Consider the following 27,152-nt stretch of genomic DNA (forward strand, 5'->3'; position numbering starts at 1 on the left):
TGTTCTATCTCTAGCCATTTATTCACAGCTGATACAGAAGCTCTGGGTTATAGACTACTTTGATTCTCAACAGTGCACTGTTGACGTGAAATGAATATACCCATAAACCAGGGTGATGCTTTGAGACAGCACGGCGTAAAATGAGAAATCTTACTCGAAAAGGGAAATGGTAAAATCGATACGGGCGGTGTCTCGGAGTAATGACAAAATTCATCCGAAACATGAATATTACTGTCGCCGTCTGTTCACACTGCCTCTTGTATTGTAGAGCGTGTCCTGAACAGGAAGCTGGAGTGTCAAGGCTGAAGCTGTCAGTAATGCGGTGAGGTCACTGTCCCTTGTGCAATAAATAAGGCTGGGTGAGAAGAAGGCATGCCTGGTATCTGGACTAGCTCAGGTATTCTGCTCCAGAGCCAAGCCGAGGAATGACTAATGTCGTAAACTTCACTCCATACACATCTCTCTTAGCAAGTTTCGAGTTTTGAGGCCGACAGAAATCTTAATGAGGTTAAGTATATTGGATAAATTGTAACACTTTACAATAATGGTCACTAAGTTAAGGTTTAGTTAATGCTTAATAATGGTTAGTTAATGCTTAATAAGCATTAACTAACCCTTAATTAACAGTTAACTAATGTGTAATTTACTAATGTGTTCATGTTAACTAAGGTATTAATTTATACATTATTTAATAGTTTATTAAGATGACTATTAAATAATGTATAAATTAATACCTTAGTTAACATGAACACCATTAGTAAATGATTACCAGACACATTAGTTAACTGTTAATTAAGGGTTAGTTAATGCTTATTAAGCATTAACTACTAACCCTTAACTTGGTGACCCTTATTGTAAAGTGTTACCGGATAAATTCATATGCACATCCGCCTCTTCCACTAGTGCAGGACGAGGATTAACTTGCAAAACTGCTCCACCAATTTTTTATTGTGGTAAACCAAGTTGGTTTACCACAATAAGCCATTTTCTACATCATAATAACTGTAAATGTAGATAGGGTCTTATGAGGGGAAAACATTTTTTTTATATAATATAATTGATTTTTGATTGTTTGATGATCACTGACAGGAGGTCATAGTTTACCCACCTTTTTACTTTTCACAACATCATTGCTTCTTGTCAGCGATAGTCACACAGAACAATAAAGGTGCAAACTGGGACCGAAAATGGTTCTTCAGAGTGATGCCATAGAAGAACCATTTCTGGTTCCACAAAGAACCTTTCAAGAACCTTCTGATACAATGAACGTTTTAAATGCGTTCTGCTATATTCCTGTACCATCCAAGAACTAAGAATTAAGAATCCCGGTTGTTAATTCTTAGTTCTTGGATGGTGGGTGATGGCATAAATGTGGAAGATAACCACACCCCTCCATAGTATATATTGTGCAATTGCAAATGAGGCTGTACAAGGGCAGATAAGCAAAACCACACTGCAGATGTATAAAGGAGAGCAGAAATGGTTCTTTATAGAAGTTCTTTGGGGAACCAGAAATGGTTCTTCTATGGCATCACTCCAAAGAACCATTTTCAGCACCTTTATTTTTCTGTGTATAAGACAACTTGATTTGATATAAACTCATTAATTGCTATTACAGACCAGGGGCCGGATTCACAAAACCCTCTAAAGAAAAAAAAAATTCTCGAGTGCCATTTTTTTACTTAACTTTAGTCTTAAGAAAAAAAATAGGAAAAAATGCTATTCTCAAAAACAGTTCTTATATATTTTCTTAACTTTTTTCTCATGTTTCTTCCTAAGAAAAAACTTACGAATAAATGGTATTCTTGAAATTAATGTTCTCAAATTTGTTCTTGATTTTTTAAGACAGTCCTTCACCTGTCTTAAAACTCCTACAGTGAAAAGCTAAGCCTCTAATATCATATATTTAAACACATTTTAGACAAGTAGGTTATAGTTCAAAGTCTTCATAGGTTCCCCTACACCTAACATTAAGAGGAACATTTATTGTAAAGCTTTATTTGGTGTAGGGCCAGGTAGGCCTCTGTCTCATGTTTATTGAAATTAAGCTAGCAAATTTTACAGTTACCAAGAGCAACCAATGTTTAAATCTTTGCTCTAGTTGCCCTAAATAGGTTTTTCCCCAATTGTTTTGTAGATGGAAGCACTTTGGGTTGCCTCCTAGCCTTGTCTCCTAGCCTCCTAGCCTTGTCTCCTAGCCTCCTAGCCTTGTCTCCTAGCCTCAATGGCAGTAAGCCTAAAGTTTATTAACCAGAATTAATTCAGGCCCTATTTTGAGAAGTTCTTAAGTTGGAAAATTAAAGAAATTCATAAGAAATGAGACTGTTACTAAGAAAATATTGAGGAATTGCACTTAAGAGCCTTCTTAAGAACTTCCTAAAATTTCGTCTTATGTCATTTCTTAAGCTCTATCTTAAGAACACATTGGTGAATCCGGCCCCAGAGCGTGGAAGGTGATATATCAACCTGCAAGCAGCATTACAAAAACACCTGTAACAAGACAGCATTGCATTTTTCTCCTTCCAAAACAATGTGTAGTCTATGTCATACAGGGAAGGTGTGCCATCACAACAGCCACAGCATGACAGACAAGTGAGACTAGACACCGAAATCCTGACGACTCATGGATCAATTCAACGCCACACTCCGGAACCAACAGAGAACCCTCTGCAGGTAGAGCTGGAGACACTAGACACATGTAGGTAGGCCATTTTGAGTAAACACTCAAGTATGCATTGTTCATTTTTCAGCCATCTCACCAGGTGACACATTCTTCTACTACTTTTGAAGCCATCCTGTCAACAGCAATAACCAAACATGACGCTATCTATACAGCATGTGTATGGTTATGAAACATTTCAGGGAGGACTTCAACCTATATCCAGTTCATGAAGGCTTTTCTGTCTGGTAGCTCTTTCCTGGGACAAATACTCTGGCGCACAGGAAGTGATGCGTTTTATGTTTCCGGTTTGTTTGGAATAAACAGAAAAAGAAGAACTGGGTAGTTAGCAGGAGCAGTGATCGCTACCTTGGCTGAACAGACAAAGAAATGAGCGCCACCTATAGAAACTCAAACAAAATCCAAGCCCCGCCCACACTGTTTGATTGACAGGTGATGTCTGGGAAGAGACACCACTGCAATGAGCGCTTAGCACCAAAGATGCAGACAAAATTTTAAAACAAACCAAAAAAAAAAGGATATTGCAGATTACCACCCAAACTGGTAACACTTTACAATAAGGGTCACTAAGTTAAGGGTTAGTTAATGCTTAATAAGCATTAACTAACCCTTAATTAACAGTTAACTAATGTGTCTGGTAATCATTTACTAATAACTATTAAATAATGTATAAATTAATGCCTTAGTTAACATGAACACCATTAGTAAATTACACATTAGTTAATGGTTAATTAAGGGTTAGTTAATGCTCATTAAGCATTAACTAACCCTTAACTTAGTGACCCATATTGTAAAGTGTTACCCTTAAACTCAAAACCACATACAGGTCACACAACATTCGTAATAAAGTTGTTTTATTCAAACTAAAATTCATTCATTACAGGATTTAGAAATACTGATTCATGAGAAAATCTAACATACACGGTATGTTTTAAAACTAAAGCTCCCGCACGAAGTGCTCAGCACTGTGTGAAACATGCACATCGTTAACTCAGAAGCTGGAGATAAAGTTCATGCCGTTGTCTGTCTGAGGTGCGTTGGCCGGCAGGTTCTGTTTCACCGGAGACATGGGCTCTCCTTTCTTGGAGGGGTTCATTTTCTGACTCTCTCTGCAACAAAAAAAACGACAAGGTTTGGTTTTAGAGCAGTTTCCCAAAAACACTCGAAACAGTCAGAGAAGCTGCAACATAACAGACTGATGCCATCAGGTTTAATGTGGCTGTGAATGAAGAGGTAACACTTTACAATAAGGGTACATTAATTAAGAGTTAGTTAATGCTTAATAAGCATTAACTAACCCTTAATTAACAGTTAACTAATGTGTCTGTTAATAATTTACTAATGTGTTCATGTTAACTAAGGTATTAATTTATACATTATTTAATAAATAAAGATGACTATTAAATAATGTATAAATTAATACCTTAGTTAACATGAACACCATTAGTAAATTATTACCAGACATATTGGTTAACAGTTGTTACCAATGAAGAGATATCCAGGGTTCCCACCATGGCTCTGATGGAAATATTTTAATACATTCTGCTATATTCCTGTAATCCATTTGTAAAATTCCCTGATATTCCCCCCATCTCCCCAGAGAATTTGTCAAATATAACCTCACAAAATTCCACTATATTATCCAGGCATTCAATAACCAGTGGGAAGCCTGGATGTCGCTCCGATCGGGACAGTGTGACAAATGGCAAGTGCTTGAGGGGAAAGCGGACAATGTTACATAAAAACTCAGAAATCCCCCCGTTTTCTCATAAACTTTCAAAAAAACTGGGGGATTGAGAGTCTGAGATGCCTGACAAAGAAGGACAATCGGACCCTTTACCAGGGTTCCCACACTCCAAAACTTTTTCCAAATTATTCAGTGAACTTTATTTTCAAGTTTGATGTGATAAACGGTTGCAGGATTCTTTTAAAACGTCATGCCTTTTGCAAAGTTTAGAGATATTTTAGCTTTCAAAATTCCGTAACTTTTCCAAAAAAAAAATTTTCACGACTGTGGGAATCCCGCGTGACGGACGAAAAGCACCTGGCCTTTCTGGAAAACAGGGTGACAAAGTTCCGTTAGAGGCTGAGCGATGTCTCACCTCATCGCGCCGCCGATTTACCACAGTGAAATCATTGTACCTGCTGATAAATGCCACCGTGATCTGTGGGTGCTTCCGAGTCACAGAGAGAGAGAGAGAGGACATTCCATTCAACAAGTGTCAACCACATCTAGCAGAAGAAATTATTCCCCCCCTCCCCCCCCCCTCCCCCAACGTAAGCGTTTAGTCACACCGCTCTAACATGTTGGGGATGCTGCCCCTGCTGGTTGGAGCGCTTGACTACAGGAACTTAAGAGCAGTGGTTCTCGATCATGTGCCATCGAGGCCCAAGAGTCTGCGGGGTTTCATTCCAACCAATCGCTACAGCAGCTGATTTCACCTTAGGGCTGGGCGATATATCAATATTATATCGATATCGTGATATGAGACTAGATATCGTCTTAGATTTCGGATATGGTAATATGGTGATATGGCATAAGTGTCTTTTCCTGGTTTTAAAGGCTGCATTACAGTAAAGTGATGTCATTTTCTGAACTTACCAGACTGTTCTAAACCAGGGAAGAAAACATGGCTCACATGTGGCTTTGACTTACAACTGAACATTTAGCCCACTTCGCAGAAAATATAGAAATATATATCGTGTATCGCCATTCAGCCTAAAAATACCGAGATATGATTTTTGGTCCATATCGCCCAGCCCTATTTCACCTTCAACCAAAGAGAGGAGGAACAGTGACACCAGCTGCTGCAGTGACTGTTTCAGCGCCAAGTTCAAAGTCCACACCTAACCCATGTAGGGGTGAAAGCCACCTAAGACCTTCTCCTGACTTTTTAAAGGACCTGTAGACACCGCAGTCTGTAACGCGAGTGTTTTCTCTTTTACTTTTTGAAGCCGAAGTTCTTCCAGAGGCCGCTGATGGTAGCCTGTAGGCCCGGGTTGTTCTCGTTATTGGCGGCGGCGGCTTTCTTCCCGGAGCCAGGAGGCTTCTTCCTCAGGCCGCTGGCCCTGGCCGGGCCCAGCGCTCGGCCCTTCGCCGCTTTAGCCCGGCTGCCGGGCTTCAGCCTCGGCAGACCTGCCACCTGGAGGGGGGGGGGGGGGAGACGGAGTGAGAAAACAGAGGGAAATGAACAAAAGTTATCATTTCGCTAGCTATACCAGGGTTCCTACACGTTTTCAATGAAAAAATTCTTTTTCCAGACCTTGATTTGTTTTGAAGATTTTGTCTGGTGTTCAATATGATTTACACAGATAGACATCTTGCCCCTGCTAACTAGGTCATATCACTGTATAGATGAAGATTGTTCTTCACAGAGACAAATATCACAATATGTGAGATGATTGGCAGGGTTCCTACACGCTTTCCATTTTAAAATTCCAGATTTTTCCCAGACCCTATGTTCTTGACTGGATTTGATTTTGGTGGGTATTTGATATAATGCATGCTGACAGCGGCTGGGTAATAAGAGCGTCCCTCTATCTGAACATTATTCTTCACATCAACAAAAACTGTGGACTCAGAGTGGCTCTACAGCAACATAAAAGCTAGAATTATGTGTGTATCGGACCTGAACCGCAACATTTTCCATACTTTTCCAGACATTTTTTCAAATTCCCAAACTATTCAAGACCTGGAAATGATCAAGTTCATTTTTAATACTTTTCCAGACCTGCGTAGGAATAGGGTTGCAAAATTCCGGGAATTTTCAAAGTTGGAAACTTTCCATGGGAATTAACGGGAATTTATGGGAATTAACGGGAATTAACGGGAATTTATGGGAATAAACGGGAATAAACCAGGAATTTACTAAATTGAAGGTATGCTCTTAATAGGGAACTTAAATATAGTTGGGGAAAATATATTTTAGCATAATCCTGACTAAAACAACCAGATATCATGCAAGTACAGTTGAATATCTATGCTATTCCTCAATCACATGCACACATAGCACACTGCTTACTGCAGGGCTGTTGAGGCCACGCCCCCTACATGCAACTCAACATTCATGTTTTTGTTCTTCAATGAAAGAATTGATTGTTCAATAAAATATTTAACACTTGATAAAGTTCTACTTACAAATAAATCTGTTTTAATTGTATTATTTTGGACGGATGTCTGCTTATAACAAAACAAATATTTATGCTTGGATATGATACCTTTCCATTAAATTACCCTCAATTCCCAGTTAATTCCCGTTAATTCCCATAAATTCCCATTAATTCCCATAAATTCCCATAATTCCCATGGAAAGTTTCCAATTTGGAATATTTCCAAAATTCCCCAGCTTAACTTCCCATGGAAATTTACCGGAAACTTTCCGGAAATTTACCGGAAATTTTCCACCCCTTTGCAACCCTACGTAGGAACCCTGCTATACGTAATGTTTTGACCTTGACCCGAATTTCTTCATCTGATCTAACCCTAACCCTGCCCGTACTAACTATACCACATCATTCTATAGATGAAGATCATTGTTTGACAAATATCACAGAAAATGAGCAGGACAACTATATTTTTACAAACTCTCCCAAACTTTGTGGAATTTCTAAACTCATCAAAACCTGGAAATGAGTGAATTCTCATTTATTACTAAATGTATTTATTTATTCACTAAAACTCTCTGTTGAAACTCAAACTAATGAAATCCATAAAGGGTTAGCAGCTCCTTAAGGCAAGGTGACCTATTTATACCTATTCAATGGGTAGGGAAACTCTGGGATACATTACTGCCTTTAAGTGAAGAATCAACTTTCGAAATACATAATCGAACAATTAAATGAATAAAATGTGCAAAGAAAATAAAATTTCATGTCAGGTTTCCCGGACTGTTTTTCTGTAGCCGTGGTGAGAGAGGAACCTCCATCATATCGGAGGTGGACGACACTGACTGGCTGATATCTGATATTTAATAAAGGGCTAACATCAGCCAAATGATAAACATACCATTGATCCCATTGTACTGGGTTTCTTATCTGCTTCTGGGGAGTGTGTAGGACTCCGGCCTGGCCCTGAATCGTTGCTCGAGTTCATTTCCTGCGAAAGCACATGAAAGAGAAGCGGCTGCATCACACATGCAAACACCAAACCAAGAAACACCCCACCCACAAATGACACATATGTACTTATTAGGTCAGGGGGAAATGATATCGTACAGACACGGCATCCTCCTTGTGGGCTGGTGACGAAGGGGAGGGGAAGCAGTAGGAGGTGGAAACTTCTTCTTCGTGGCAGGAAGCGAGGCGAGGCTGGGACTGGGAAAAGTAGGCGCTGTCCTGGGAGGGGGGCGAGTCCGGGGGGCCGTCCTCGTCCTCTGGCTGCCTGCCGATGGAGGACGGCGTCGGGGGCGGCGTGGCCCCGGGGGGCTCCTGGGCCTTCGCGCTCCGGGGGACACTCTGCTTCTTGTGCTGAAACCGCTGCAGGGCGGCCAAACCCGAGGCCGGCGTCGGGGTTCCCGACCGCTCGGCGGAGGGGGAGGAGGAGCCCGGCCAGCGGAACGCCCCGAGGCCCCGACCGGCCGGCCGGGGGGAGGGGGAGGAGCCGGGTGACGGAGGAGGGCTGGGGGTGTCCAGAGATGGGACCTCGGGTTCGTCGCCGTCTTCAGCCTGGGTGCCGGGAGAGGACTCGCCGGCTTGATTCAAACTGCTGGTCTCCACATCCCGAGATAGATCCTCCTGGACCGACTCTTTAGCGCTGGGACTGGCAGCCGCACAGGAGCTGCTGAAGAACCTGGGATGGGAAGGATACATCAACCACATGAGAACCAATATATTATTAGACAGTATTTTACAATAGGCTACTGTATCAGTCTCAATACGGTATGGGGTAAAGGAACACATGGATTTAAAAAGCTTAAGAATGCCTCAACTAGGACCGTGTTAGTCTATGCCAAAAACTGGTGTCTATAAAAGGAGAAAATTGGAATACACTCTTCTACAGCTAATCACTATTGAACTACATCACTCCTCTTAGCTGAACACTATCACACTACATCACTTTGTGGTAATCTCATTTTCTATATATTATATGTTCTTTACTGGGCAATAGCTAATTAATAAAAGGAAGTAAAAGTTATATTACTGTGAAAACTAAACATTAAATACAAATCTATTAGTTTACATGGACTGCTGTCATAAAGTGATACATGGCCAAATATATAGGTAAATCTTTATATGATCATCATACAACACATATGTTACATCTGTTAATGTAATAACTTTCCATTAACATAATAATGTAATCATCTAATAGTGTCATAAACCTGTTGACATAATACATTTCTCATCAGTGTGATAAAAAATTGCCTACAATAATCCTAGTAACTCCTTCCCTGTTACCGAAATAATTCTGACATCATTCGGTTTCATGTCTGGTGTCGCATCTACAGGGGGATGAATATGTACGGAAAAGTTCTTTGGTCGTAACTTTTATGCATGTATTATATTAATAGGATTATGATATTTTAACTAGTGACCACATTCAAATAAACTCATCAATGTCCATTTGATTTTACCTGCTGCGTGTAGCCTGGCCGTCTCCCTCGGCGTCCTGGTTCCTCCTCTGCAGCAAGGTGGCGAAGCGGTTGCGCGGCGAGGGCTGAGCGGTCGGGGTCGGCTTGTCCTCCGGTCCGGACCGCTCCTCCGGTCTGGACCGCTTCGGACCGGAGGAGGAGTACTGCTGCAGCACCTCCTGGTCTGACACGCCGCAATCTATGGGGGGGAGGAAAAGAGGAGTCGAGATCAGGTCCGTAGAAAGGATGGAAACATGCAAAAACTGCACGTCCTGTAAATCATTTATCAACAGGAGTATCAACTGAATATATTTGGTAAGGTGAATACATTTCACGACAAACGCACATCCGTATGGCCTTCTATAGACCTGCTAAAGCATATGCTGCAACTTCACAATGTTTTCCCCCTTTTCATATTCTCAGTTTTCTCACGCCTACGTGTTTCTCACACTATAACTGTATCAAGATCAACAGAATCAGCAGAAGTTTCATAGGAGGAGGAGGAACGAGCAAAGGTTCTGCTTCCGTTTTAGTCAAATCCTACCAAAGGGTTTTCATAAAACAAACTGTTTTTGTATTGATTTAGTCAACCGTGACTATGACGAGTAGAATTTCTATACCGAGACAATCGAAGACATTATTGTATTTAATAAAATATTTTTTTATATATGACAACATGAACAACACTATGGGAGAGGATTACAAGAACTATAACAGTTACTGTTTGTTTAAAAGAAAAATGTCAGGTGGCAACCCTTAATATCACATTTCAGCAATCTAAAAAGGCTTCTGATTGATCAGCCATAACTAGCTTACTTATCTTACTAGTATAATGTCCTAATGATTACTTTTCATCCCAAGTAATTTATTTTTTTTATTATTATTGTTTATTTACTTATTATTTATTAGTACTATTTTATTTAATTTTATTTTATTTGTTAATTCTTTTTTTTTTTTTTATTGTTTTGTCCCTTTTAGTCCTTGTCATTTTGTTTACTTACCGCTAGTTTGTTGTTCCCATATTGGCTTTTTTGCACATCTATTAAGTCATATAAGATCTGTGGCATATGTGTGTGTGCTAAATGTTGATGTGTCCTACATGTATGCAACTTAAGAAGTAGCCTGTACATGAGCTTTGACTTATCTCTTTATTTTCACATCTCTTATCTATCATTCTGTAATTGTTATATTAATACTAGTCCATTTTACCAATGGCTATTTGGTCCTATGTATGCCCTGTAAGCTACTTGAATTTAGTTTGTTTTTTTATCATTATTTTTTATTATGATTAACATTATTTTCAGTGTAGACCCAAGGATTGTTTGGGTTTGGTGGGGGGTGATGTTCTATATGTTTGAGAGGAAGGGAGGGAGGGAGGGAGGGAGCGGGGGAAAGGGTGATGGGGATTCTACTGTCAATGTAATTGTATTAAAATTCAATAAAATTGTATTGGGAAAATTTTTTTTTTTTTTAAATGACCGTGTGTTAGGGCTGGGCAATATATCAATATTATAGCGATATCGTGATATGAGACTAGATATCGTCTTAGATTTTGGATATGGTAATATTGTGATATGGCATAAGTGTCTTTTCCTGGTTTTAAAGGCTGCATTACAGTAAAGTGATGTCATTTTCTGAACTTACCAGACTGTTCTAGCTGTTCTATTATTTGCCTTTACCCACTTAGTCATTATATCCACATTACTGATGATTATTTAACAAAAAGCTCATTGTGTAAATATTTTGTGAAAGCACCAATTTTTTTTTTTGCTTCATGAACAATAGTTCGGCCTGGCCATTCAAAGCCTCCCAGTTCTCTGCAACTTAGTAGTCGAATGTTTACATCCTTCAGCTCTGATGCTATATATGAGCCACCGCTGACCTGGGATCAAATCCTGCCAGAGTTTTCTCCACTGTGTCTCCCCTACACTCTCCTTATGTACTCAAGGTTTTTCCTGCGTTGTAAAATCTTGGGCGGGCCACCTAAGTGTAATTCTGAGCCGCCTAAAGAAAAGGAGGAACCTAAAGTGAATTTTAATTGGCTCAGAAATTGCATTTAAATAAGCCCCGTTTAAGAGAGACGCAAGAGTGGCGATTCAATTTTCCACCGACAGAGGGCACATGGCGTTCTGTCAGTAGTGACCATCGACTGTAAAAAAAAAAAAAAAAAAAGACAATAGTACTTCCTCTCCTGTCATGGTAGTGAAAGGAGAAGAAGCCGGATAGAGCCGCAGGTGGAGTGAGCCAAAGTGAGCTGCGTCTAGAAGAGGTCGTGTTATTATGGACAACAACAACTTCTTTCCACCTTTGAAGAAATGAGTGGTGCATGATGGCGATAAAGCCAAGGTCATGCTGGAAGTGTTAACGCTTTGGGACTTTCTAGCCGGTAAACCCTCCTGTGTCTGTTGCAGCAACAGAGTTGAGAGAAAATATATACATAAAAAAAAAATATTTTTGTTCTGAGAGGAGGTGGAACATGAGTGAGTTAACCCTTTGTGGAGCGGATGAAATTAGCTGTTCATCACACAGACATGGACATCATGAAAGCTGGTGTCTATAAAAGCATAACATTGGAATAGAAGGGGTTTGGGTATTCAATTGGCTGCGATGACAAAGCCAGGTCGGCTGCACTGAGGCACCGCCGCCTATTTTTGAGCCAGGAAAAATCCTGGTACTTTCCCACTAATTCTTCCAATTCCAATTTTTGTTGACTGAAATCATGCCATTTTAGTCAGTGAGTAACTGTCTAAATTGAAACAATATGACATGACCATAATCATGACAATATTTTAAAAGACATAAGACTTAAATTTAAAAACTGGTGTGAATATTAGGTGGGAGCACTGAGGTCAGGGAAGCAGGCTTGTGACCAGAAGGCACTTAACCTACAACGGTAACACTTTACAATAAGGGTACATTAATTAAGAGTTTAATTAAGATTAACAGTTAACTAATGTGTCTGGTAATCATTTACTAATGGTGTTCATGTTAACTAAGGTATTAATTTATACATTATTTAATAGTCATCTTTATAAACTATTAAATAATGTATAAGATGACTATTAAATAATGTATAAATTAATACCTTACTTAACATGAACACCATTAGTAAATTACACATTAGTTAACTGTTAATTCATTAAGCATTAACTAACCCTTATTAAGCATTAACTAACCCTTAACCTTGTGACCCTTATTGTAAAGTGTTACCCCAACGACTGCTACAGTGAAGCTCAGTGGTCAACACTATAAGACTGTGGTTGTACTGGTCAGCTCAAGGTGTGTGCCAATGGGTGTAACTGTATGTATGTAAAGCATTGAGCTTACTCGTCTTTCCCTGCATTAAGGATAAAAACATAGAAAACAAAAAAAAGTGATATCTAACCGGCTCACCTTCTCTCGGTCTCTTCACCTGCAGCTCTCTGCTGGGAAAGCGGAGGCCCTGCAGGCTGACGACCCTCTCCTTCCCCCTGGTAGAGGCAGGCCTGTCCGGAGAGGCGGCCGGCCGGGGCGGGGCGGCGGCGCCCGGCCTGAAACCTGTACTCCAGATACTGGGCCCGGCGGAGAGCCGGGAGGAGGCCGGCGAGTCGTTCCAGCCGCGACTGCGCGGCTTAGACGGCTGAAAAGATATTGGCAAAGTTGTCAGAAATGCAGAGTTTTTGGGTAGGGGATGAGGGTAGAGATGAAGACGTGCATGTGTAGGGGTGTGTGTTTGAATATGTGTGTGGGTGAAAGTAGAGGTGAAGGAGGCATGCAGACTGGTTGGTCGAGAGACTGAATGATGACAGAGTTGAGCATAAATAGTTGACGGGGTTGGGGAAATGACGGAAAATGGGGACAGGGAAGTAAAGGAAATCTACACAGATTACAAGTTTTGGATTTTTATTTAGTAGAATTTAAAAGGAAAAACAACTGGAATGTGTATTTGTTTAACTTTGCCCAATAAACATAAAGTTTGAAAAAAAAATGCTCATTCTGATTCAAATTCAATACACTTAAAACTAGATTTTAAAAGGAAAAATCCACCCTAAAACACTTAAAAAACAGCTATTAGCGATGTACCTTGCATTTTTGAGTGCATTTTGCTGTTTGTTGCTGCATTTGACTTATTCCTGTGGATAACTAGTAGACAACATGACGTCATGTCAGGATATTTCCAATACAGCTACAGTGGAGTTTGATTGATGGCGTGAAACATCAGGCTTTGGTGTCAGCCCATCAGAATCAAAGAGCAAGGGCTTTTTTCTAGAGCTGCCATTTTGCACCAACGTTCAACACAGGAAGACACCATTGTAGAAGTGGCAGAGATACCAATTTCTTCACGAACGTAGCTTCAGTAGACCAGAATGCAATGCAGCAACAAGATATGAGACCTGGATTGCAGCTAATATACTTGGGCGGCCCACCCAGGTAAAGCCTATGTGTGGGAAACACTGAACACTTTATCACAAAATAACCCTTGGAATGCATTGACCGTCACACACTGATGATATCTAACAGTTTAAGTAACCAAGGGTGGATTTTTCCTTTACCTGAATATGTGATCTCATACCTGTTTAATGGGTTTGTCGGGGTTAAAGTCGTCTATCCTCTCCATGGTGTTGAGGTCCAGGTTCCCCAAGGCCATCTGCAAGCCTTTGTCATCTCCTATATTACTGGAATCAAAATCAAGGATGGCATACTCTGCAAGTAGTTTCCAAATCAAATCTTAATATATTCATGTCAAAATTAGTACTGTACCCCAAAACATTCCGTTCAATGTCTGCTTTTATTTGTTACAGCACTTTTATAAATTCTGTTTTAAAAGGGGCAGTAAGTAATCTATGAACTTGATCGCCCTCTATTGGTGATCAATAGCAATTGCAACAACACTGACAGAACTGATCTCCACCCTGCCCATCCCCGTGAGCTACAGTAGTCTGTAATTGACATAAATAATAGTCACATTTAAGGCAGCCAATTAGAGCAGGGATTCAACAAAGAAGAGGCAATACATCACCATGCTAAATACTGGAATAATAATACTGCTTTATCATTTGCTTTCTTGGCTTGAGAACAAAGGCCTTTAAGCCTTTGTAGCTGAAATGTGTGGTGGTGCCAGTCGCTCGCTCATAGCACCATCTTCCATCATTAACTACTTTAAAAACGGGCGCCTAGCCAAGCACCTCAGCACCTGGCCAAGTAATCATTAAGTCGCTGGTATTGATCAACAACCCTATCAAACCCCAGCAGATATGGCCATTTTGTGCTATGGGGGAGGAGAAATCTTACTTATTGCCCCTTTAAAAGAGTGCTATACAAGTAAAGAGTATGATTATGTTTATTATAGTATTTTTGTCCTGGTTGCAAATGGAGACTAAACATTGCATGCATCTAGCAGCAATTCAGGGAATGCTGACAAGGTACAGCCTTCCTCAAGGGCTGAACGATTTTGAAAAAATATCTAATTGCGATTATTTTGACTGATATTGCAATTGCGATATGATTTGCAATATTAGAGGGAATGATAATTTTTACATCATTATTCTCAATTTCATTGAAAAACGTTTTAAAATGATTATGGCGTGATTTTTGCAGGGATCTGTACCAAACAAAGATGTTTTCTTAAGTCTGTAGAATATGAGGTGTAGGCCAGGACATCTCTGCAGCACCACAATATAACTTAAAATGGTATTTTGACACACATTTCGCCTTTAACAAATGAAAATGACCTATCAGCAGGTGGGTCAGGGCTAAGTAGGATGTGTGGATGGATGTGCCGCACATCACTGTAGCCTCCAGACGGGCGGTAAGTCTGGACAGAGGAAGCTAGGTCAGGTGGAAGGATACTGTCCGGCGTAGCTGAGGGCGGCCGGGTCGATGTGCTCCGGGTACGGGTTGAGGGGCGCGACCTTCCTCCTGACGGGATCGAAGACCAGCTGATAGAGGAAGGTGTTGTTGGCCTTGACGAAGCCCTCGACGTACTCCTCCGGCACCACCACGTTCATCTTCAGGTACTGGCCCATCTTCCTGATCACCTGACGAAAGGGACGAGGACAGCTCACACGAAACGGTCTTCTACGGGGACGTTACAGAATGCGTGAAACATCCATGACGCGGGGGTTTGACCCCGGGCCTCACCTTGAGGATGTCGGGGTTGTTGGCGATCTTCAGCAGCTTGCAGGCCTTGCCCAGCCCGATGCCGTGCAGCGAGGCCAGGTAGTCGCAGCCGGACAGGATGCACATGTAGCGGAACTTCTCCTCGGTGAACACGTCCCCCAGAGATCGACAGCGGCCCAGGTGGCTCTGGTCTATCTCCAGCCCGTTGCCCTGCTTGTCCATTTTAAGGATGACCTGTGTGTGATTTGTGAGACGGTTGGTTTATTGAATTGCTGGCAATGTATAGGCATGGTAACCCCCTAGCTCCACTACAGCCATCAGCCACAGAGGGGATGCTTCCTTTGAACAGGGTTCCCACACATTTTCATGGATAAAATTTCAAAACTTTTCCATGACTTTTCAAGGATACATAATACAATTTCCATGTAATGTGAGGCGGTGACTGAATCAATACCAGAAATTATTACTAACAGGACACACCGCTTTATATTGGATTTTAGTGCTTCAGAGTCACTGCATCACATTACATGGAAGCTATTGAAATAAAACACAAATTTTCCATAAAAATATTAATATAAAATTCAAGAAGCACTAAAATCCAATATAAAGAGGTGTGTCCTATTTGTCCAGTGTAGTAATCATTTCTGGTATTGATTTGGAGTCACTGCATCACATTACATGGAAGCTATTGAAAAAAAATCATAAATTTTCCATAAACATATTAATATAAAATACAAGAAGCACTAAAATCCAATATGAAGAGGTGTGTCCGATGTGGCCTGTATAGTAATAATTTCTGGTACTGATTTGGAGTCACTGGGTCACATTACATGGAAGCTATTGAAAAAAATGGCGTTATTTTTTATTAAAATATTTATGTAAAATAAATAAATTACACATCAGCAATCAAAATAAGTGTGCTACATCAATTTAGTATAATTCTTTCTATCAGAATTTTCACTAATATTGTCCAGGCAGCATGAAGGTATTGAATGATTGTTTATAATGATTGTTTTTGTGTCAATTAAACAGTAATTTATTGACCATCGGCACCCTGTTTGAAATCAATGTCCTCTTTCAAAATAAAAGCCCTCCGTACACTGAAGACATGCTGATGACAACGTGACACATTTAGTGGAATTTGAAGGTTAGAGTGTGTAAAATGGGTCTGGTGAACCCTACCTTTTTACAGCCAAATGCCAGCAGGTCAGAATCCTCCGTAATGACAGCCTGGACCAAGCCAGACTTACTGAGGAAAGCTAGCTGGGCATCGGCCTCGTATGGAGCCACAACACAGTCCACCCCTCTGGTCCTCGCAGCCTAATGGAAAAGAACACACAATCATTTTGTATCACATGCCTAGCTTCAGCGAAAACGCATCACTGCCGGGCATAACCACCATGCACAAAGTAAAGTGACACAGAAAGATGGAGGATGGAGGATTGCCAAATTTAAGATTTTAAAGACCTTTTTAATGCTGCCTGGATAAGAAGAGGATAGAGGGGGCTTCTATTGGGTTTTGCTGTGTGAAGGCATTTGATGAAGGTGGCCTAGTTCAAAAGACCAGCCTGTTTCTGAGATTGAACTTAGCTAATGAATCTTCTGAAACTATAAATAGGCAGAATACAGGGTTCCTACACATTTTCAATTTAAAAAATTCCATACTTTTTCCAGACCTTGATTTGTTTTGAAGATTTTGTCGGGTGTTCAATATGATTTACGCAGATAGACATCTTGCCCCTAGGTCATATCACTGTATAGATTAAGATTGTTCTTCACAGCGACAAATATCACAATATGTGAGATGATTGGCAGGGTTCCTACACGCTTTCCATTTTAAAATTCCAGATTTTTCCCAGACCCTATGTTCTTGACTGGATTTGATTTTGGTGGGTATTTGATATAATGCATGCTGACAGCGGCTGGGTAATAAGAGCGTCCCTCTATCTGAACATTATTCTTCACATCAACAAAAACTGTGGACTCAAAGTGGCTCTACAACAACATAAAAGCTAGAATGATGTGTGTATCGGACCTGAACCGCAACATTTTCCATACTTTTCCAGACATTTTTTCAAATTCCCAAACTATTCAAGACCTGGAAATGATCAAATTCATTTTTAATACTTTTCCAGACCTGCGTAGGAACCCTGAGAATAGGAAAAAGGCCACCGGGAAATTAATTGCTGAAGGACCTGGGGACACCCTGCCTTGAGAGGAGAAGTCCTGACCTTGATGACCTCGTGAGCCATGGCCGGGGTGACGTTGACGCAGCGGGTGAAACAGTCTCTGGCCTCGGAGAGCTTTCCTTCACGCAGCAGCTGCTTGCCTTTCTGAAGGTTGGCTTGTCGACGCCTGGAAAGGAAAATTAGACTTATTACACACGCGCTACATCGGTCATAATCAGGACGAACACATCCCAGATCCAGACTGTCTGGATCTGCCATCAAGGTAGATGTAAGACTTTTCAATGGCAGTTAGAATAAAATACAAGATTTTGCCAATGAGATGAACATGGAAAAACAAAATGCATGACTGGACTGGTTTTAAAAGAGCATTTTTAAGATTTGTGAAACTGAACTGCGCACTTAAAGGCTGTATTCAACAGTATTCACAGACATATTTAGACTTTTCCGAGGATCTCCACACACTCAAACACACATACACACAGTAAACCAGTGAAAGCCTGTGAATATAATAATAATAATAATAATACTCACTCTCTGCGAGCCTTTTCCACTTCTTTTTTCGAAGGCAGATTGCGTCCGTCAAACACCAGAACTGGTTTCACATTAAAGGACAACAGCATGTCCACAAATTTCATACAGTACCAGACATACCTAGGATTGGAAGAATTAAAAAACAGCATTGTCACTGACATGCAACACTCATTACAAGCAGCTAAACTACATACTACAGCTTCAGCGGCTCCCAACCACCATCTCAAGTGCTATTCAGCTAAAATATTGACTGATAATACTTACTGATCGGTCGGTTCCCCCTTGGCAAGCTTCTCAGCACATGAAAACGCTCCTTTATGCAGCCAGCAGTAAGTGTCCACAGCCACAGTTTGTCCTTTGTATTTTCTCACACTGATGGGCTCTGATGCATCTTTGATGAACTGCAGCAATCCAGGGATTCCCATTTTTGGTTTTGATTCAGAATGATTCCAGACCTGTACAGGAAAATGTGAAGTTAATATTAAACACATTGACTTGCAATAATAAAGATCTACTTGTTAGTCAAGGTTTGGCCACCGCCCAAAGATTGCATTTGATGGTGGCAGTTTCCCACGGAGTTTCAGTACCGAACCGTTGACTTACGTTACTCGTTCCATTCTCTCTCTTATCATCTTCAACCAGGAGAGACATTGAGCCAAACTGCATTTAAAAATCTGTCAATTTTGTGTTGCCATACTCAGTGGCAAACGTTCATACTTGGTAGAACATCACTTTAAGGCCCATTAAGAATCGCTAGGATCTCCTCTTCAATTCGGAACCCATCCAACACAACAAGAAGCACATATTTCAATAAATGATTAACTTTTTAGGAGTGGCTCGCCTCTTATTCCCACAATTCTCACACAGTGGAGGGCGGTAGCAAGCATTGCGAAGAAATTCTAAAAGTTGAGATTTTATTGAAATAAAGGACCGATTGGCAGGCCGTCCATATGCCGAATTTAGCAGAGAACCTTAACGATTCGTACAAGGTCTGAAGTCACGTTGTACGGCCTGTGTAAGTTTGCCGATAAGGCAACATTAAATTGAATGGCGTTTTCAACCGTTGACAAACTGAAATAACAATCGTCTTCGAGTTCTCGTTTCTTTTTCAACGGAAAGTAGGTTGTTTACAAATTGCATAAGTACTTCCAAAATGCAAATTTTTTTAGACCCAGTTCGCCCTTGTCCATGTATTGAGGTGGACATTTTTTTTTAGCTCACATACAACAAGCTAGTTAACGGTAACGTTACTACAAATTACGCTTGCCCCGTTCAGTCTGAAAGAACACAGAGCCAGCACAAGTTAATCAAATACAAGTCAACTAAATCTTACTGAATGTGAAATTAATACTCACCGGGGTTGCTTGTAGTGTTTATTTCATAAATGCGGTCTGTCTGACAGAGCAAAGCAGCAGCGACTTTGTTTTTAGCGGCAAAAGTGGAGGCTGAACACGAGCTGTTAGGATTGGCTAGATAGACAGAGGAGGCGGGTCCGTGTTAAAGGGAAAGAGTTCTTTTGCACATAAGTAAATTCGTGCGCGGATAAACGTCATTTTTATCAAGGACACAATATATCAGCAACTGCATGGGTCGTCAACACTTTTGGTTATAAAATAGCCAATAGATTTCACATTTGAAATATTAACAAAACAAATGCATCCATGTTGTTCATTGAACGTTACATCATACGTTCACTAGATGGCGGGGCTTCATCCATAGCAAAGCCATTGAGATAGAATGGCTGTGATCCACAGTTGTCCCTCTGTCGTGTTGGGATTTTGCTGCATTCAAGTCATATGCAAAATCGTCGCCACAACTAAACAGCTACAGTAAAAGCAACGACTTGGAACTGCCCAAACTTTCAGACTCGTTTGTATGGTTTGTATCCTTCAAGACGCCATGATTGGAGTTTTCTGTAAACTGATCAGCTGTGTCTCACTTAAGACACATCCACCTTGTGAGTGATACACTTGTGTTTAACAGCATACCAAACATTGTAATGTCAACTACAAACAAAAAAAATCCATCAAACAGTTGTGTCTCGCCATTATTATTTTATTTTATTTTATTTTATTTTATAGTTGTGATAACAAAATAACTTATGCGATATAAAGCGTTCATGTTGTTGGTTTCTTTTGAAATGGAAATAAACGTTCCCTACACAGTCTGTTTGCCACCTGAAAGCAGAGGTTAACTATATTTTCTAGTTGCTAGAAAATATAGTTAACCTCGACTGTAGTAGGCAGTTCGTATCTACCACTTTTCTTACACTACTTGAATGCGGCATAAGACGTGTCTCCTTTTTTCCCAGCTTCCTCTGCACTTCCTGCTTTCCACCGCAGCAGTGACAGACGCAACGAAAACAAAATGGAATAGTTTTTTTACTTAATAGGCGAACTGGCGTCAATGACAGCGTTATTTCTACGCTTTGCCATCAAATTAGAGCGACCGCTCATTTAAATGTCATTTTCTAGGACTTGAGGCGTGTTGCAATAACAACAACAATGCAGTTCTCTCCCACCAATGGAGATTTCACGTTCGTCTCTTCGACAGAAGCTGAAGGTAACAGTAATGCCCCGGATAGCTTTCCAGCTAGTAGGCCTCAGAATAGCCAAACTTACATGCTTACGTGATTCATGGTATTTGTCACAATGTTATTGATCCTGACTGTGATCAGATTGTATCCATAAATGTAACCACTCTACTAAAAGTAGCATTACGTCAGCTCAAACTGTGCTATTCAAATTAGCTGTCATACAACACAGGCTATCATTTAGCAAGCCCGATAACTCGCGCAAGGAGCAAACGTAGCACCACACTCCAATGAAAATTTAGCAGTTTAAAGTTTTTTTTGTTTACTGGAAAAGATACAAGTGATATAAAATATGACTAAAGACCTTATCTTAATCGTTAGGAGCCACTCTTCAATTCGGTTTACATATAATCCAACTAGCAGCAGTTTATTTCAACCAAATTTCAACTTTTCAACAATTGTTGTGCTGTGTGGCGGATGAGGATAGTGAGAATGACAGGCAAAGCAAATGCAAAAGTTGTTGTTTTTTAATTGAAAAAAGTAGTGCTTGGTTTATTGGATGTCGAATTGAAGACTAGATCCTTACATCAACTTGCAGAGAGTGATAGAAACATAGTTGCTTCCTGCTGTCCTGTAAATAATACGAGGAAGTCAGAGGTGTACACTTCTCTGCCAGTCAACATGTCATTTACTGACTGAGAAAGAAAAGCGCAAGGTGTTATTGGGAGAAAAGGGGGAAAAAAAATCTATCAATCTTGCTGAAAAGTCTGTGTCCAAATGTCGCCAATACGGGATAAAATACATACAAAACAATATTGGGAATGATCTTGTAAATGTTGTCTTGTCCCTCCCAGTGTCCTATATTGTTATACATTGACTTCAATTATACTGAATGTATTGCTTTTATAAGCTTTCACGTGCTATTGTTGATATGAGCAGAATCTGTATAATTTTTTTGCAAATGCTTTGGCAACATACAGTAGATCCTTTCTCTGTCATGCCAATAAAGGAGATTTGAATTTGAGTAGGCCAGTGGTTCTCAACGTGGGGTCCGGGGACCACCAGGGGTCCTTGAGGGGATTCCAGGGGATCCCCAGCAAATTGATGAATTTTTAAACTTCTCCATTTATTTCATTTACAAGAAGTTAACACAATTAGAGAATGTAGAAGAATGACTGTTTTGATCATTGTTTCACTGTTATCTCTCTACCTACAATACAGATAGTCATGGAATTCTGGACAAATTCATATCTAACAATAAAAATATTCTCAGATTTGAGTCCAAGAGAAAAAAATCTCATCAAATGGGGGTCCGTTTCCCTAATGAGTACTAAGTTAGGGGTCCTTGTTATGACAAAGGTTGAGAATCACTGGAGTAGACCATTATGATTTGATACTTTCTCGCCATACAAAAGAAAGTTACTCATCGGGGCTATCCTTCAGCAAGCTGCAGTACAGTTGACTATGTTGTTACCTAGAAACAAGATAAGTATTTACCTCTGCCTGCAAGGGTTACATTGAAAAGGTCATGTTTTTCTTTCCACCCAAAATGGTACGGTGATGTTTACAAGGTATGAAAATTGTAGCTTTCGAGTTGCCTCTTAAAGGAATAGTTCACCCAAAAATGAAAATTCTGTCCTCATCTCCTCCCCCTCATGCCAGTTGAAACACAGGTGAAGTTTGTCCATATAACACACAGGGAGGCTGCCAGCACAACTCCATAGCAGCCTTCTCCAAAACAACTGAAGTCAGTGGGGACCAGTTCTTCAGAGTTCCAAAAAGACCTACAGTATATTTACACCATCATTTAGTGCAAATCTGAACTACAGCGGATTGATTTGCAACAAATAATGGTGTATAGGTCTTTCTATTCACAGTGTGATTGTTTGGCTGTTTTTGTTTTGGAACTCTAAAGAACAGGTCCCCATTAACTTCAGTTGTTTTGGAGAAGGCTGCTACCCAAGTTGTGCTGGCAACCTCCCTGTGTGTTATATGGACTAACACATTTCACCTGTGTTTCATTTGGCATGAGGGTGAGTAGATGATGACAGAATTTTCATTTTTGGGTGAACTATTCCTTTAAGTTCTTGCGTAGATGCTCTTAAAATACGGCTATTCATTCATACTGTATATCTAGGGTATTTGAACCTGCATCCTGGAGTTGGATTTAGAGTGTGTTTTCCTTGCCGTACTAATCTGTGATCAAACACTCTTTGACGGGAGTGTCAGCTGAGCAAGCGTGTTCTCCATCTCCACAGAGCTCAGCGGCACCATCGACGCCCCGGACATCAAGCTGAACATCGGCGCCGACGGAGGGAAAGACCCGTACGCCACCACCTTCCTGAGGCAGCGGGGCTACGGCTGGCTGCTGGAGGTGGAGGAGGAGGACAATGAAGAGAGCAAGCCTCTTCTGTGAGTTCACCGCTAGTTCTCAGCTATGACCCGTGCCCGATCGCTGACACCTTTGTACTGATATTCAATACCTTTTTAAAAATTTTGCCCACTTTGACGCCAAAAATGATATCGGTGTTTACTCTTGTCAGGGTGAAAAAAGCCTCTGAAACAGCATTTAGACCAGTGGTTCTCAACGTTGGGGGTCCGGGGACCGCCAGGGGTCCATGAGGGGGTTCCAGGGGGTCCCCAGCAAATTGATGAATTGTTAAACTTCAGCATTATTTCATTTACAAGAAGTTAACACAATTAGAGAATGGAGAAGAATGACTGTTTTGATCATAGTTTCTCTGTTATCTCTCTACCTACAATACAGATAGTCATGGGATTCTGGACAAAATCATATCTGACAATAAAGATATTCTCAGATTTGGGTCCGAGAGACAAAATCTCATCAAATGGGGGTCCGTGGCTCTAATGTGGACTAAATTAGGGGTCCTTGATATGAAAAAGGTTGAGAATCACTGATTTAGACCACAGAACAACTTCTACTAATAATAATAATCTTAATGAAAAAGCGAATCCATGCATACTTGATGTTAATTATAATAAAAACAGTATCATGTTCAATAATAACATTGATTCATGTTGAATCCATTCAAAATTCATCATTACAATCAGTTCAGGTTAAAGGCTTCCTATAAATAACTGGGGTAGTATTGATCAATTTTACGATAAATATGTAATCAAAAAAGCTGCATCATATCCATCATATTGCCTGTGGAAGACACTGGCTGGATCAGATCTGATTTTTAATAAAAGGCCACTATTGCTCTGATATGTCTTGCCATTTAAAATAATAATAATAATAACTTTATTTATATAGCACCTTTAAAAACAGAGTTTACAAAGTGCCTTTGACAGACAAAATAGAAGCAGAAGACTCAAATTATGAATTTAAAAGGCAATAAAACAATAATAAACAGGGATTAAATTCATAGGAGGACAGAGGTGGAAAAGAGCAAACATTCAAGTAAATAGTGGTATAATCGTAGGATGAAAACCAAAATAAATAAAATAAAAGTAAGATAAAATTAAGAGAGTTAAGATAAAAGATGTAAAAAGACAGATAAAGAGACAATAAAAAACCGATAAAAGATAAAAAGACGATTAAAAGGCAGTTTTTCTACCTCTGTTCTTACCATCTATTCTTACCATCTGTTCAGTTTGAGTGAAAAGCTTCACTTGTGATACCTGACGCCGTGTCTCTGTGAGCAGGGAGGAGCTGGACATCGACCTGAAGGACATCTACTACAAGATCCGCTGTGTGCTGATGCCCATGCCGTCCCTGGGCTTCAACCGGCAGGTGGTGCGGGACAACCCGGACTTCTGGGGCCCTCTGGCCGTGGTGCTGCTCTTCTCCATGATCTCCATCTACGGACAGTTCAGGGTGAGAAGAACACTGCCTCCACCTCTAACCAACCACTAAGAAGAAGAAATTTAGGTTTGAGGAGTGCTTAGTTTACATGATTTCTTGGTAATCAAATCCTCAAAAGTCAAACAGTTACCTCTCTCTGGGATTTGGTGCCTCCACCTGACAAAGTTGCCTACTGCAGCTTAAAAAAAAACATACATACATACATACAAATATGTAGTATGATTCATGTTCCAGTCAGTGTCTTCTAGGGCTGGATGATAATTCAATATTATCGTTTATCATCTTTCAGTGGGATTATATTGTGATGATATGGTGATTTGGGGATATCGAGATGCACAATTCTGCTGTTAAACTGATGAGAACAAGCTCATTTTATTTAGAAACTCAGACAAAATTAAGTATGGTAGGATTATGTGAAAATTTCAGTTTAACATTAATTTGATTATTTAATGTGATTTCGCTTATGCGAGCCATATCGTCATATATATCGATATCGAAAAAAATCCTTATGATTATCGTGATATTGATTTCAACCATATCGTCCAGCCCTAGTGTCGTCCACCTCCAATATGATTTATTGATTGTAGAATTGAGCAATACTACACTGGTTGTCTATGGGAAGACCTTAACCTGAACTGATTCTAATGAGGCATTTATGATCAGATTCTGCACAAGTATGCATGAATGTTGTAATATTATTGTGTCAGTGTCCCATGATGGTCTAAATGCTTTTTCAAAGGCTTTTCCACCCTGACAAGAATTAAATTCCGGGGGGGGGGGGGGGGGGGGGGAAACACTGTATCTGTATCCTTTCTTGCCATGAAAATAGTTAAATTTGAAGGCGCTGAATATCAGCAGCTTCAATCCAAAAATATCGGTATCTAGTTTCAAAAACTCATATCTGTGGCGCCGTCCTGAGCAGTAATACAGCTAGTTTATGGATTTCACTCAAATGCACTAAACTCACATTATCATATTTCCCAAGGTTGTGTCTTGGATAATCACCATCTGGATCTTTGGATCACTAACAGTCTTCTTGCTGGCCCGTGTTCTCGGTGGCGAGGTAAGCACAGTCGAAACCTAGGCGTCATGTTGTTATTGTAATACATAATGTAAATATTTGCCTTATGGAGTCCTGTTCTTCTGTCGACCAGGTTTCTTACGGCCAAGTTCTCGGAGTGATCGGATATTCCCTTCTCCCTCTCATTGTTATAGCCCCCCTGCTCTTAGTCATCGGGGGTTTCGATGTGGTTGCTACACTAATAAAAGTGAGTAATGAATTCAGATCATTTATCAGCCTTTTCCTTTTCATGTTATGTAAAAAAAAATATGTTATATGAATAAATTATATGTAGAATTAGCAGTTATCAGTACACAGAATATGATGCCACTATCCCTGATGATATACTATATGACATCCGACTCCTACCACTCTATGTCTTCTACCACTTTACACACTTGTCATCATTATTATTATCAAGGTTATGTGATATATGTCTAACTAAGTATTGGCCATGAATCAATCTAATCCTTCTTTATTCTGTGTTTTCATTTTTCAGCTTTTCGGAGTATTCTGGGCTGCTTACAGTGCTGCGTCATTACTTGTTGGGGATGAATTCAAAACGAAGAAGCCTCTTCTCATATATCCCATATTCCTTTTGTACATCTACTTCCTGTCACTATATACTGGTGTCTGACTGGACAAATTGCAACTGTGGACCTTTTTGTTGGATAACGACCCTGGAGCACGGCAAAAAAAGACACACAAGGATTTATTCAATAATGAAACTAAGGAAAACAGATTTTTTTTTAAAAGAAGGTGTTTTGTTTTTTTTAACCCTGTCAAAATGCTAGACTATGGGGATATCGGGTATATGATAAATCAGTGTATATAATTTTGTCCCTTATGTCTTTGTCAATAAAAAAAAGCAAAAGCATTTACAGTTTAAACCTCTGTATGCAGCTTTCTATTCTTATTCACCAGTACAATACAGTCCCCATGGCTCTGCTATTACTGAAATCTAAGATGATTGTAATTCATTCATGTTCATGAAGTCTAGTATCTTAAATGATCAGAGGGTTGCATACTAGTGATTTTTTTCCTGTTTCCCATTGAAGAATGTGGTGCCAAATATCTCTGTGTATATGTTCAATTTGAACAAAAAATTTGAGAATAGAGGCACCACCCCCTAGAAAAAGGGAGAAGGTTTAGCATACTGTTCTGCATTGTTGCGCACTGTTATGCATTATTAATAATGGCCATTTATATTTTTTATTTTTTACAAACCTATTTCTTAACTTATGGATTTCAGCCTGGATAGATGGGTTAGTTGGGGCAGTTTGAGTGAAATAAAGCATTGTCTACTAAATGTGGTGCCTTGTTTCCCACTGAGTCATTTGTTGCAAGCATTTAGTACAGGAATATAGTTATTTGTTTAGTAATTTAATTCAGTAATTAGATATTAAAACCTCTTGTAATTCCTGATCATTTGCTACTGTATATAGAAAGACATTGTTAAATCACACCTGTTCCATAACAAATCAATAGACATTTTGTTTTTCTTTTTTTTTGTTTTATGTCAAGTGTTCAAGATACAGAATATAAATTGCTTTAGTGTTCTTGATAAATGTGAATATGTGTAGGCTAACATGAATTGGATCAAAGTTCTTATAAAGCAGTGGTTCTCAACGTGGGGTCCGGAGACCACCAGGGGTCTTTGAG

The 27,152-nt window shown here is 40.0% G+C and overlaps 2 protein-coding genes across 2 annotated transcripts; one reads left to right on the forward strand and one right to left on the reverse strand.

Annotated features, from left to right (window-relative positions):
• Nucleotides 1-3,650: 3,650 nt before the first annotated feature.
• On the reverse strand, nt 3,651-19,464 carry exo1 (exonuclease 1). The gene is made up of 14 exons (XM_071543477.1): nt 19,424-19,464; nt 18,333-18,523; nt 18,069-18,188; nt 17,580-17,703; nt 16,531-16,668; nt 15,370-15,582; nt 15,079-15,266; nt 13,802-13,904; nt 12,643-12,868; nt 9,253-9,448; nt 7,895-8,468; nt 7,686-7,775; nt 5,627-5,823; nt 3,651-3,789 (listed from the first exon to the last, which is right to left on the reverse strand). Exons 2-14 carry the CDS (start codon nt 18,491-18,493, stop codon nt 3,672-3,674), a joined length of 2,448 nt encoding a protein of 815 aa, XP_071399578.1. The 5' UTR covers nt 18,494-18,523; nt 19,424-19,464; the 3' UTR covers nt 3,651-3,671.
• Nucleotides 19,465-20,409: 945 nt separating this feature from the next.
• Nucleotides 20,410-26,803, forward strand: yipf4 (Yip1 domain family, member 4). Its single transcript, XM_071543476.1, has 6 exons — nt 20,410-20,630; nt 22,860-23,013; nt 24,271-24,442; nt 25,416-25,493; nt 25,585-25,698; nt 25,990-26,803. Exons 1-6 carry the CDS (start codon nt 20,573-20,575, stop codon nt 26,125-26,127), a joined length of 714 nt encoding a protein of 237 aa, XP_071399577.1. The 5' UTR covers nt 20,410-20,572; the 3' UTR covers nt 26,128-26,803.
• Nucleotides 26,804-27,152: the final 349 nt, after the last annotated feature.

The sequence above is a fragment of the Centroberyx affinis genome, unplaced genomic scaffold, assembly GCF_046629955.1.
Source record: "Centroberyx affinis isolate AG114_WGS23_722 - 3 ecotype Tasmania unplaced genomic scaffold, CSIRO-AGI_Caff_v1 ptg004319l_1, whole genome shotgun sequence".
In the NCBI taxonomy this organism is placed as follows: Eukaryota; Metazoa; Chordata; class Actinopteri; order Beryciformes; family Berycidae; genus Centroberyx; species Centroberyx affinis.

What these genes read in the sequence shown, in the direction of transcription:
- yipf4 (XM_071543476.1), top strand. Translation starts at nt 20,573, where the DNA reads ATGCAGTTCTCTCCCACCAATGGAGATTTCACGTTCGTCTCTTCGACA. An exon ending in CTCTTCGACAGAAGCTGAAG is followed by an intron (nt 20,631 to 22,859) that starts GTAACAGTAATG and finishes CCATCTCCACAG; the next exon opens with AGCTCAGCGGCACCATCGAC. An exon ending in CCATCTACGGACAGTTCAGG is followed by an intron (nt 24,443 to 25,415) that starts GTGAGAAGAACA and finishes ATATTTCCCAAG; the next exon opens with GTTGTGTCTTGGATAATCAC.
- exo1 (XM_071543477.1), bottom strand. Translation starts at nt 18,493, where the DNA reads ATGGGAATCCCTGGATTGCTGCAGTTCATCAAAGATGCATCAGAGCCC. An exon ending in GCCCTCAGCTACGCCGGACA is followed by an intron (nt 13,905 to 15,078) that starts GTATCCTTCCAC and finishes TTTTGATTCCAG; the next exon opens with TAATATAGGAGATGACAAAG. An exon ending in GGTGAAGAGACCGAGAGAAG is followed by an intron (nt 9,449 to 12,642) that starts GTGAGCCGGTTA and finishes TCCCCCCCATAG; the next exon opens with ATTGCGGCGTGTCAGACCAG.